General features: G+C 36.4%; 1 protein-coding gene across 1 annotated transcript in view; it reads right to left on the bottom strand.

The window, feature by feature from the left end:
• The window catches only part of AP3B1 (adaptor related protein complex 3 subunit beta 1), a 315,994-nt gene that overhangs the window by 34,993 nt on the left and 267,930 nt on the right, over window positions 1-13,071 (bottom strand). Inside the window, exons 23-24 of the mRNA XM_066381706.1 lie at window positions 7,343-7,574; window positions 1,679-1,763 (exon numbers count right to left, since the gene is read on the bottom strand). Coding sequence (XP_066237803.1) covers window positions 1,679-1,763; window positions 7,343-7,574 — 317 coding nt within the window. The remainder of the gene's footprint in view (window positions 1-1,678; window positions 1,764-7,342; window positions 7,575-13,071) is intronic.

The following is a 13,071-nucleotide window of genomic DNA, read 5'->3' as shown; positions in this document are numbered from 1 at the left end:
CTTTTTGGAACACACACACAAAAAATTTTTTGATCTAGTATGCTTATGTGCTTAATGAAATCTAAAATAAATAATTACTTTATACCTTCAAAACAGCAAAACATATTATGTACATACTTAAAATAACAAAGGTTGTTTTCTTTGTAAAATACATTCATCATTTTCCTAAAATTAGTTTAAAAGAAACTGAGAAAAAACTGTTCATATACACTTCCCAATGTACGATGAAAAAGTCAAACATTACCTACACATTTAAAGAGACTTAGTTAATTGTGAAAGACAAAATGCAAATCTCGTCCAAAGAACTACAGAGAAAATCTTTGCAATGAAAATAGTCTTTTGTTAAACAAAAACCCTCATTACATAGAAATCTATAATGTCCTTCAGATAACTTGACAAGAAAAAAGATTCTTTTTAGTTTTTAATTTTGTCCTAACTTAGTGCATGAGAGCTTTGTCATTGGGCTCACATTGTCAAAATCATTAAAATGAATATACCTCTGGTGTTGGAGGCAAATCTATTTAGAGTGATGTTACTCATAGTCTTGTGCTCAGTAATATTGATCTGTGTTGTCTAATAGAAAAATAATAAACAATTACTAGGCAATGTTGGGAAAAGTAATCAGTTTTTATATATCACTAATATAGCAGACCTCCCAAAACATAAAGGTGATGATCTGCATAAAATCAATGTGTTATGCTACATTACTTATATTCATCATTGTAAGTTCTCAGCAATAAATGGTATAATATTAGGCCTGAGTTACTGGTAAAATGAAAAGGCATATAAAAAATAAAAGTTGACTATATTTATCTATAAACTTATTTTTAAAAGTCTATTTCCTAAACTTGGAGATTTTTATCATAACAAATTCTGCTTTAAGCTAATTAAAACTCAGATAAAATGCCTCAATTCTTTTTAAAATAAAAACAGAAACTTCAAATCCAAAGAACAAATCATATCCTAGACCAGAAAAATATAAGAATTCAAAGATAATTCTTAAATATGTATGACTATATACTTTGTACCAATTGCTAATAGTTTCTGGATTTCATTAGAAATGTATAAAATATTATATAAAACTAATAATCACAAAACCCAATCCTAGGAAAAGCTTTTTTAAAATAATATTTATCAATTAAAACTTTGCCAAATGCATAAATGTTCTTTTGAATTTTATCAAAAAGCAGTTTGTAAATTAAAGTAAAAAGGAAAAAATGTATGGATTTTAGGTACTGACAATCAATAATTCTCCACTTCAGATGCTTAAGATAACATAACATATAAGATGTTTAAAAATATATCTTCTCTGGGCTGTTCAGTAATATTATTAAAGTTTTGTGGAATTTTTTGTTGTTTTCTTACTTCTCTTGACTTTTCTAAAACTGCAGTTGTGAAGTAAAATAATTATTTAGCAGTAGCTTTTTACTTTGACCAACAAACTATGAATTTAAACCACATATGACAGAGTGTTGTGGCTAGTTGTATAACACATATTAAACACATATACTGTACAAAATTTATACAATTATTACATGACAGTATAACTAACCAATGTCAAAGAAAGGCACACTTGTTTAAATCTTTTTGTCTCTCAAAGAGAAAAGCTGCTGAAAGCTTAGTTTGATCTGCTATCCTTTACAGGTGATATAAAATACAGAAAAACAATTGTACTTACCACAACTGGAAACTGGCAGTCTGGGTGGAATCACAAAAGTCAATACCCATTGAAACTGTAATGGATCCCTCAGGGTCCAGAGAGTCTAGGAAATTAGATAATTTAGATATAAAAACATAGAGGATGTAAAAAAGAGGCAAACTAAACACTGAAAACTTACGTAATATTTGTAGTTTGGTTAAAATAGTCAAATTTAATGATGGTTTATAACACTTTCAAATTAAGAATATTAAAGCAAATTATAAAGTAATTTCACTATTCTGCTTGAAGGGTTTGTTTTTCACAATTTAATTCTGGACATTTTTCAATGAACATATTGTATCATTTTGTTTCAGAAATGTATCTCATCCTGAGAATGTCATGTTTTATAATATTGTCTTTATAGGCACTGAAGGTGAAAAGAAAATAAATTTAGGCCTGCATGGAACAACTGTAATGAACTGTGGGTGATTTTAAGAGATTATGTATTTAAAACAATGGAATATTTATCTCGATATAAAAAAGTAAACTTTAAACAATGTTCCAAATTTCCACTGGAAAAAAAAAATCAAAATGCAAAAATTTTTAAATGAAAAACTGGCCCTGGCCCACGTAGCTCAGTTGGTTAGGGCATCGTTCTAATACACTAAAGTTGCAAGTTCCATCCCCAGTCAAGGTTCATGTAAGAATCAACCAATGAATATATAAATAAATGGAATAACAAACTGATGTCTTTCTCACTCTTGCTCTCTCTCTTTCCCCCTTCCTCTCTCTAGAAAAAAAAAATCAATAAAAGAAAGGAAAACTGGCCCTGGCCGGTTGGCTTGGTGGTAAGAGCATCGGCCCAGCATGTGGAAGTCATGTGTTTGATTCCCGGCCAGGGCACACAGGAGAAGCGCCCATCCGCTTCTCCACCCCTCCCCCTCTCCTTCCTCTCTGTCTCTCTCTTCCCCTCCCACAGCCGAGACTCCATTGGAGCAAAGTTGGCCCGGGCACTGAGGACAGCTCCATAGCTTCCACCTCAGGTGCCAGAATGGCTCTGGTTGCAATGTGGCAATGCCCCAAATGGGCAAAGCATCGCCCCGTAGTGGGCATGCTGGGTAGATCCCAGTCAGGCTCATGCAGAAGTTTGTCTCTCTGCCTCCCTGCTTCTCTCTTTAGAAAAATACAAAAAAAAAAAAAAAAAAAAGCAAAACTGGAAGAAATTAATTTGTGTACTCAGAAATTAACCAAGACAACTGGCATTACAGGAACCAACCGTAAGTCTAATTCAAAGAATCACTTAAGAAAATTACTAAAGAAAATTTAGTAACAGATTAGATTATCTTGAAAAACCAATAAAATGACATTTTATAGATTTGTAATTTCTGAAGCTTTATCTATCCCAAGAAATAACTATCAGTATATGTACAACACTGGTGTTTTTCAAATGACAATGATAAAACTTAAGAATAACAAAATTTTATTGTTTGTGATTCCAAAGTCTGGCTGTATATTATAAGAATAACGGGGGTTCTTAAATATATACCTACTTAGTATAAATATTTATGCATATATTATATATTTAAATAGAAATCATCCAATATTGATTTCCATTTCGCCAAAAGTCTTCAGTGTAAGTGTAGTCATATGGTATAGTATTATATTTAGCTTTATCTATTCTGTATATATCTTATTAGATAGATGTGGTTATATTTTAGCAAACACAATCTGATACAGTAGACTGTGGTTATCCTATGGTTGTTCATAAGTATGATTTGCCATTAAATGTTAACCATGACAGAAAAGATGGTATAGTGGGAAAAAAGAATAATTCAATAAGCTTATTTTATCAAGAAGTATCTTTATGTCTTATAGACTCAATAAAAGCTAGACATCACAAGAGGGTGCTTGTTTGATCTTGATTTTTAAATGTTATTGGTTTGTTTTGTGGTATGTAAGTTGATTTTTCCAGTTTGAATTTCATTTGTGTATAAACTTTATTTATTTATTTATTTATTTATTTATTTATTTTTTACAGAGACAGAGAGTGAGTCAGAGAGAGGAATAGACAGAGACAGACAGACAGGAACGGAGAGAGATGAGAAGCATCAATCATCAGTTTTTCATTGCGCGTTGCAACACCTTAGTTGTTCATTGATTGCTTTCTCATATGTGCCTTGACCGTGGGCCTTCAGCAGACCGGGTAACCCCATGCTGGAGCCAGTGACCTTGGGTTCAAGCTGGTGGGCTTTTGCTCAAACCAGGTGAGCTCGTGCTCAAGCTGGCGACCTCGGGGTCTCGAACCTGGGTCATCTGCATCCCAGTCTGACGCTCTATCCACTGTGCCACCGCCTGGTCAGGCTGTTTATAAACTTTTTACCAGGATGCTACACAAGTACCAGATGACTTGCTGTCAAAATCTTTGGCAAACAGGTGTTATTGTAGAATAAATAACTATAATACTTATTTTTTTGCATTTTTCCTAAAACTACAGCTTATCAATTCACAGCTCTGTCATCACATTGTTCAAGACTATTCTTTAGTGAATCCATAATGCTTTCTTCTGTGCCATGATATACTGGGGTTTGGTCAGAGGCAAATTTAATGGCAGGTGCACCGGGCACATGCCCTGGGCCCTGACTTCTGAAGGGCCCCACAAAACCCCAACTTTAGACTTTTTTCTAATGTAAGGGGCTCAATACTTTCTTCTGTGCCTGCGGCCTCAACCGACCTTATCCACCTCTGGGTCTGGTCTAGTTTGCAGCCGAATAACCACTGCCAGCAAATGCTGTATAACATGATGGCATTTATGGTTTAGATCTCTCTAAATTATGTACCCTTGTATTTCATTTGACAAAGTGACAGTTCTAAAGATGCCTTGTTGATAGCACTCTGATATAGTTTGGTATCGTCTTTAGACTTGAGATAATTAAATTTGAGTCTTAGTGCCATACTAATCCTAAAGAACAGCTTATGATCAATGGTATGTTTTAATATATGAATGCTTCAAGAACAAAGTGATCAGCATAAAATTATTCATATAATGAATTTTTACTACTACATTGAATTCCCTACTACATTGGGGAAGTTTACTCAATCAGGTTTCTTTATTTGGATATTCTCTGGATCACTGATCCATACATGAGGGTCATATAGAAATGGCTAAAAACACTGGCTCTGTCACACCACACACCATTCAAAATGAAAAATGAAATCACACAGGATGCCATCTACTTTGATGTGACAGCTGTAGTGAAATCTTAACTGGACTGAAACTTGTCAATTGTTAACATAAAGCCACTGAATATAGTCAATGAACAGCCTAAGACTATTCTCTCTTTGTGTTTTACATCTCTTATATACTGGTCTCTTTGGGAAAAGTGTCCCATTATTTCCAATATTCTTTCAAGGAATTCAGTTTCATAATAAAGGCAGGGCAAAATCTAGACAAAAGTCAATACGTGTTATAGACAAAAAGAAAACAGATGGTGACAAATAAGAAATCTGCTGAACTCCTTAACATATGCACATACAGTATACTTATTAAATAAAATAATTATCTTACTTCCCTTATTTCATAAAACACAAAAATACAGTTATCTGTTTTTGCTACTGTTTTAAGATGTTTTGGAGAAGTAATTAAGATATATCACACTCTGTAACTCTATTGTAATCTATTGATAAAAGAGACTAGGTGGAGTTACATACAAATATCTACTGCATGGGAAAGAGCTTTGTATATTGAGGGTATTCACTAAACGCCAATGAAATAAATGAAACATTATAGTCGTAAAAATTATTTGCCTAAAAAAAGAAAAGCCTACAACTAGTACTAAGGCAATGTTATATATTCATATTTTTTCTATTATGGCCATACTATTAAATTTCTTTTTATTTTATTTTATTTTAATTTTTTTTATTTATTCATTTTTAGAGAGGAGAGAGAGACAGAGAGGGAGAGAGAGGAGAGAGAGACAGAGAGAGAGAAGGGGGGAGGATCTGGAAGCATCAACTCCCATATGTGCCTTGCCCAGGCAAGTCCAGGGTTTCGAACCAGCGACCTCAGCATTTCCAGGTCGACGCTTTATCCACTGCGCCACCACAGGTCCATACTATTAAATTTCTTATATTTATTTCTTCTAGTCTACATAGGCCAGCAAAAGTTCAAGTCATCAACTCATTATGCCAGCTCAAAGAAATTTTAATACTGTTCTACTGTTCTAACCTTTGATAACAGTTTCAATCTTCGGACAATTCATATATCAGCTGCTTGACACTTCTTAATTTTTTTACTAAGTAAAAAAAGGCTGAATTTTAAGCAATCAAAGAATACAAACTGTGATATTCACAAAATAATTATATTACTATATTAACTTTAAAAAATATTAAAAATCAGGACACTCTGTATTCATTAAATGGTGTCTTAATTACCAAATTAATTTTTTAAAAAAGGGTGATAAGTGGATTCTGAACTCACCTTACTTTATCTTTACTTTAGTTTGGATCCTTATAAAACTCTAGCATATGCCATCTATTAGAAATTGTTTTATTCCTTTGTATAAAGATTTAACACAAAGAATGACTTCTTTACTGAATGACTCATGAAAACTACACAAGAGGATTCAACAATGTCAAAGAGCTCAGGTGGAGATGAGGAAAAATAGAAAAGCTATGCAAAACAAGTAAAGAAAGCATAGAACTGGTTAAAAGACTTTGCTTAACTCAAGTATTATAAAAAGGAACTATTTGGAACTTTCTGATTATAACATTTCAAAGATTCAATAACAGAATCTTATATTACTTTTGAGATTCTGCCTGAAGCTTTTTCCAATAAAACTTCAGGGATGTCTCCACTTACACAAAAAAGAAATAGAGACAGACATTCTAATTATTACCCTATTTTAACATCAAAGTAAGACATACAATTATTACACTTAAACTTTAAAAGTGTATTCTGGGTACAATACTTGCACAATGGAAGGGAATGGCAGCTGGTGAGACAATACCCTGCCAGGGGCACTGGGGGAGCCTGGGAAGCACTCGCGGCACCTGAGGGCAGCCGCTCGCCAGCTGGTTGTGGTGCCCATGGCAATAAAGACCCAGCACTGCATTTTGTGTTTTATTCCAAGAATAATGAGACTTCTGAGCTGTTTTTATTTATTTTTTATGTAAAAACACCTTGATTTTTAAATGGTGGCAACATATATTAAAGATGTTTAAAAAATACAACGTGTCTAAACACCAGTAATATGCTGGGCTATTGTATTTGTGTGTATGGAAAGGAAAACAAACAGAATAGTATACATCCATTGATTCTTCACTGCCTTCACTTTTCAATTTACAGCATGTGAAAGAAAACAGGGAAGGGGAGAAACGGAGGTACTGTCCTCACAGAGCCAGACGACAATCATGCAGGAACAAAACTGAGGGACAGAGGTGGGGGAGGGTGATGCAGAGAGGTAAAATGTCGGGCAATTCTGATTCTTCTGATCAGCCCCTCAGTAATACTGACGTTACCCTTCCTTGCGTCCAATTCACTAAGGGCAAAGAAATGTTTTATTTTGTACAATAAATTCAGTTTAAAAAGGGAAAACAAATATAAACTGAATATGCAAATAGTCAATAAAATAACACATATTCTACTTTACTTTTAAAATAAACACATTATCAAATACAGTTAAAGGTTTAAATGAGCATATTTACCTATTGGATTAAAAATATACATTTCCATGCCTACAGGAAGTTTTTTTCCTCCTATGTGGATATTTTCGATCTTTCGATCTGTAGTATTATTCAATGTTATTTGTACAGAGACCATCTTAGCACCAAAAATGCAAGGCTGTCTTGAAAAGAAATAATGGGCAGCTAGTCCTTTTCCACTCATTCGATGAAGCAGCACATGAGATTTCATTGGTACAAAGACAGGAGTACTGACCTATTGTACATGGGGAAAAGGAGAAAAAAGATGAATTAGTAAATATAGTTGATAATTCTTAGAAAATATGCAAAATTTTATGACATTAACCCTGGCTCTCCATACGTACTACATAAATAGTAAACATTAGCAGGACATCACACACAGAAATTAAGTCAGAAATTATATAAACATGGAAAGTAAATGCCTTCAAAACAGTATTAATTTTTCTGTACTCTGCAGGCATATATAAAAATATTTTGAAAACATTAGTCTAATAAGAGAATAATCCCAGTTATATAAATATGTTCAATACTTTTTAGAGTTTATAAACATTTTTGTTAGGTTTTTCAAGATACACTATATTTGGACATCTTGCTAATTTTATTAGTTTTAATAATTTGTCAGTTGATTTTTTTCAGGCTTTTGAACTGTAAGATAGTCTTATCTGCCAATAATGAACATTTTGTACCTTCATTTCCAATTGGGATTCCTTGAATGTTTTTCACCTTGAATTTCTTTCACTGTAAACTGAAGACTACGACATCCTTTAAGTCAGTGGTCCCCAACCTTTTTTTGGGCCACGAACCGGTTTAATGTCAGAAAATATTTTCACGGACCGGCCTTTAGGGTGGGACGGATAAATGTATCATGTGACCGAGACAAGTGTCAAGAGTGAGTCTTAGACGGATGTAACAGAGGGAATCTGGTCTTTTTTTTTTCTTTTCATTTTAAAAAAATAAAACATTGTTCAGACCTAAATATAAATAAAACGGAAGTAATGTAAGTTATTTATTCTTTCTCTGCGGACCAGTACCAAATGGCCCACAAACTGGTACCAGTCCATGGCCCGGGGATTGGGGACCACTGCTTTAAGTGGCTTCTTCCTCTGCTCTAATGATTAACAAGCTCTTCCCTACTTTGAGATCTGGTAACTTCCTCACTTACATTTGCTTTCTTGAGCTTTCATGGTCCCACTTTTTTAATTCATATGAAACCAATTTAGGCCTACTGACTCTATATTTAAGTATTCTTTTCTAAATATAGTACTTAACCAATACTCTGTACATGATTTAATGTTAGACTTTCCTCAATGATGTTAAAGTGAAAACATTCTAATTATTTATATACTTGGTGACATTTTTGGACCTTGAATTAGCTGCTAATCCAGTACCACGTTGTTTTATTTCTTACAGCCCTACAATACGATTAAATTATATGGCAAAACAAAAGGTCCCTCAATCCTCTCCCCATCCTGCCCAGTACCATCTGACTTAATTCTCTGTTTATCCTTCCACTGAACTTTAAACTGTTTTAGTTAAATTCTCAATCATGAGTGAAATCAGAGGCCACATATTAAATGAAGAAAAACAGTCCATTCTAAAATCATGTTTTGGCTATTTTTTTCAGTCAAAGTCAGAGCATTGCACGTGGCTTGACATGACATGGGTAAGCTTAAAAAAAAAAAAACGATTTGTAATTAAGCATGTCTAATCAAGACTGTTTCCAAACAAGTGTGTTCTCCCAAACTAGGTTTTCTATTATAATTATGGAAGTACATATTAATCTATTCAACATGTCCACTATGCCACAGAAACCTGATGACATTAAAACCTTATTAATAATAATTTAAGATTCACCAACAAAAATCCAAAAGTTAAATATCACACACAAAATGAGCAAGTATCTTCAAAGCATCATTAAAGTATAGTATTCCTTTTCCATAGTTCAACTTACAAAGGTGAAAAAATTACAATAACTGTCTTAACGTATAGAAGAGTTTATTTGTAAAGTAGAAAAAATACTTGGGTATTTATGTAAAATTCTGGCTATATAAAGTAGTGGAGCAACTGGTCTGTGTACTCTACTTTGGCCCACTGATGATCAGAACAACAGGCTAGCATTTTAAGTTTTCAAAGCACTTTCACTTCTAAACTTACTTTCTTTTCCTTGTATAAAAATTATTTTTAAAAGTCTTTTGTTTCAGTTCTCACAGTAAGCCCTATTTCCTTTACAAACCCTGGGACTGTTTATTAACACAATGCAAGACAGCAATCTTTAGCAGTAAACATCCAGACATAGTAGGCATCATAAAAATAAGCAAAGGGACACAGAACATGTGTGTGAGTTTACACAAGTATGTATATATATTATATTTAAATATTTAGGCCCTGGCCGGTTGGCTCAGTGGTTGAGCGTTGGCCTGGCGTGCAGAGGTCCTGGGTTCGATTGCCGGCCAGGGCACACAGGAGAGGCGCCCATCTGCTTCTCCACCCCTCCCCCTCTCCTTCCTCTCTGTCTCTCTCTTCCCCTCCCGCAGCCGAGGCTCCATTGGAGCAAAGATGGCCCGGGCGCTGGGGATGCCTCCTTGGCCTCTGCCCCAGGCGCTGGAGCGGCTCTGGTCGCAACAGAGCGACGCCCCGGAGGGGCAGAGCATCGCCCCCTAGTGGGCGTGCCAGGTGGATTCCGGTTGGGCGCATGCGGGAGTCTGTCTGACTGTCTCTCCCCGTTTCCAGCTTCAGAAAAATACAAAAAAAAAAAAAAAAAAAAAATTTACTCTCAGGAAAAAAAAACCTTTTTTTTCCCTCATAAATTCCCATGTCACTAAAGCTATGACAATCAACTTTAAATACAGGCCCTTAACTGGATAATTATATTTTTCAGTATCTTATGTTTATTCTCCTAATTAGATGAAAAGCACATTGAAGACAGTAACCATGTGGTAGTTGGTTTTTTCCTTCATTGTTCCAGAGACACAGTTTTTGTTATATTCTTAAATACATGTTGACGTAGCCAGTCATGGGAATATAAAGTAGTCTATGGGGAGTATAGTCAATAACATTGTAATAGCTATGTATGGTGTCAGGTGAGTACCAGACTCAGCAGGGGAATCACTTCATAAGTCATACACCTGAAATTAATATGATAATGTACATATATCAACTATAATTGAAAAATTAAAAAGGGAATAAAAACCTCATGAAAGCTTGGGCTGCCTACAATATGGGTAAGTCAAGCTGAAAGGAGGAGAGAGGCAAGTGCAGAGTAGAATGAGGAAAGCAGGACAGAAGCAGGGGTGTGGTGCACAAGCAGCGAGGAACTGGCCACCCACACATTACAGGAGGTGTGGAGAAGGCGCACCACGCCTTAGGGCACCGAAGAGCCAGCCACATGTCTCAGTGGGTTTATTCTCTCTCCCAATCTAACCCTGGAACATGCAGCCTAAATATTGTTTTCTACTTTGTCTTAAAATTCTGCACCTTTATTAAAATAGTCAGAAGATGTACATGCAAAGGAAGACAAAAGTATGACTCTCTCTAATTACCCTTCCACACTAAACCAAGTTTCAGACACAGTCTCTGATAAACTCAACACCTACAAATGTCCTCCATGAAATCCTGATACCTGTGATAATATACAGAGTTCTATGCTCTTCCACAATAAACAGAATCAGATAGGGCACTGGGTGATAATAATATTAACTTTTTTATTGTTTTTGACAGAGAGAGAGAGAGTCAGAGAGGGAGAGATAGGGATAGACAGGAAGAGGATGAGAAGCATCAGTTCTTCGCTGTGGCACCTTAGTAGTTCATTGACTGCTTTCTCATTTGTGCTTTGATGGGGTGGGGGCTACAGCAGAGCAAGTCACCCCTTGCTTAAGCCAGTGACCTTTGGGCTCAAGCCAGCGATCCCATGCTCAAGCCGGAGAAGCCAGCACTCAAGCCCGTGACCTTGGGGTTTCGAACCTGGGTCCTCTGCATCCCAGTCTGACGCTCCATCCACTGTGCCACTGCCTGGTCAGGCAGTATATACTTTTTTTTAACTACAGACAAGGGCTAACTGAAAATGTTTGATTGCTTTAAGTTCTGTTTTCTAAGTTCATATTACGCCAATCTCTTTCAATATATAGATCAACTACAGGTAATATTTTGTTCAATAAAACCAGTAGGTTCCATATATCCTTCAACAATGTCCATATGTAATACAATTAATCCTGACAGGAAAGCAAGATTTTAGTTCAATAATTTGTACATCTGATTAAATACCTATATTCCAGATCTGCAGATTCTTATATTCTAAGATACTAAACATTGTAAATGGTTTTCCTGACTTCACATTTTATAAATATTAATAATTTATAAATGTAAAAAAGTTAACTACAGAGTGACTTATATTTGGGTTATGAAAATAAGAATGTCAGTGGTAGAGCGTCGGCCTGGCATACAGGAGTCCCAGGTTCGATTCCCGGCCAGGGCACACAGGAGAAGCGCCCATCTGCTTCTCCACCCCTCCCCCTCTCCTTCCTCTCTGTCTCTCTCTTCCCCTCCCGCAGCCAAGGCTCCATGGGAGCAAGTTGGCCCAGGTGCTAGGGGACAGCTCGTGGCCTCTGCCTCAGGCGCTAGAATGGCTCTGGTTGCAACAGAGCAACGCCCCAGATGGGCAGAGCATTGCCCCCTGGTGGGCGTGCCGGGTGGATCCCGGTCGGGCGCATGTGGGAATCTGACTGCCTCCCCGTTTCCAACTTCAGAAAAATACAAAAAAAAAAAAAAAAGAAAATAAGGATGTAAAAAAAAAAGATAGATATTTAACAAGTTTGAACAGATCCTTTTGGGCAGGGAAAAGCAAATACAGCCCACAAATCATGTATGGCCTGCTGCCTGTTTTAAACAGTTTTATTGGAGTACAATCATACTCAATCATTCACATATTGTTGATCTCCAATAGTGGAACTGAGTAGCTGCAAAGCCTAACATATTCACTGTCTGGACCCTTTACATAAAAAGTATGCCGGCCCTGGCCAGTTGGCTCAGTGGTAGAGCGTTGGCCCAGCATGTGGATGTCCTCGGTTCAAAACACCCATCTGCTTCTCCACACCTCCCTTCTCTTTCTCTTTCCCGCCTGCAGCCATGGCTCGACTGGAGCGAGTTGGCCCCAGGTGCTAAGGATGGCTTCATGGCTTCCATCTCAGGCATTAAGAAGAGCTTGGTTACTGAGCAACGAAGCAACACCCCAGATGGGCAGAGCATCACCCCCTAGTGGATTTGCTGGGTGGATCCCAGTCGGGGCGCATGTGTGAGTCTGTCTCTCTGCTACCTCTTCTCTCACTAAATAAAAAAAAAGAAAAAGTATGGCTGAACTCTCTTCTAGGGGCACAAATGTTATATCCTCCTTCCTGCCTCCCCTTCTGTTTCGGGGAAACAATTCTCAACAGGTCTTTTAAGTTTCTACATGTTTTTTGAGCAAAGGCATTAATAATTAGGCTCTTGATAATTTTTTCAAGGATGTTTACATTGCAAACCACCTTTGCACACAGGTAAATATCTCCCTCTGGGACAAAAATTAGACAGGTTTGCTAAAAGCCCCTTATAAAAGACTGGAATCTTCTACATCCTGGTTTCTCTGTGTGTGTAAAGCAACACACTGCATGTGCAGTTACCATCTGGCCTTCATGGTGTCACCTCATAGGAACTGGAACACAGAGAAGTGATGCAAACGATGCTCTTCTGTAGTGATGGGC

Source organism: Saccopteryx leptura, chromosome 4 (assembly GCF_036850995.1).
Source record: "Saccopteryx leptura isolate mSacLep1 chromosome 4, mSacLep1_pri_phased_curated, whole genome shotgun sequence".
In the NCBI taxonomy this organism is placed as follows: Eukaryota; Metazoa; Chordata; class Mammalia; order Chiroptera; family Emballonuridae; genus Saccopteryx; species Saccopteryx leptura.
Note: the sequence above shows the minus strand (reverse complement) of the source record. Positions and strands in the feature narration are given on the sequence as shown.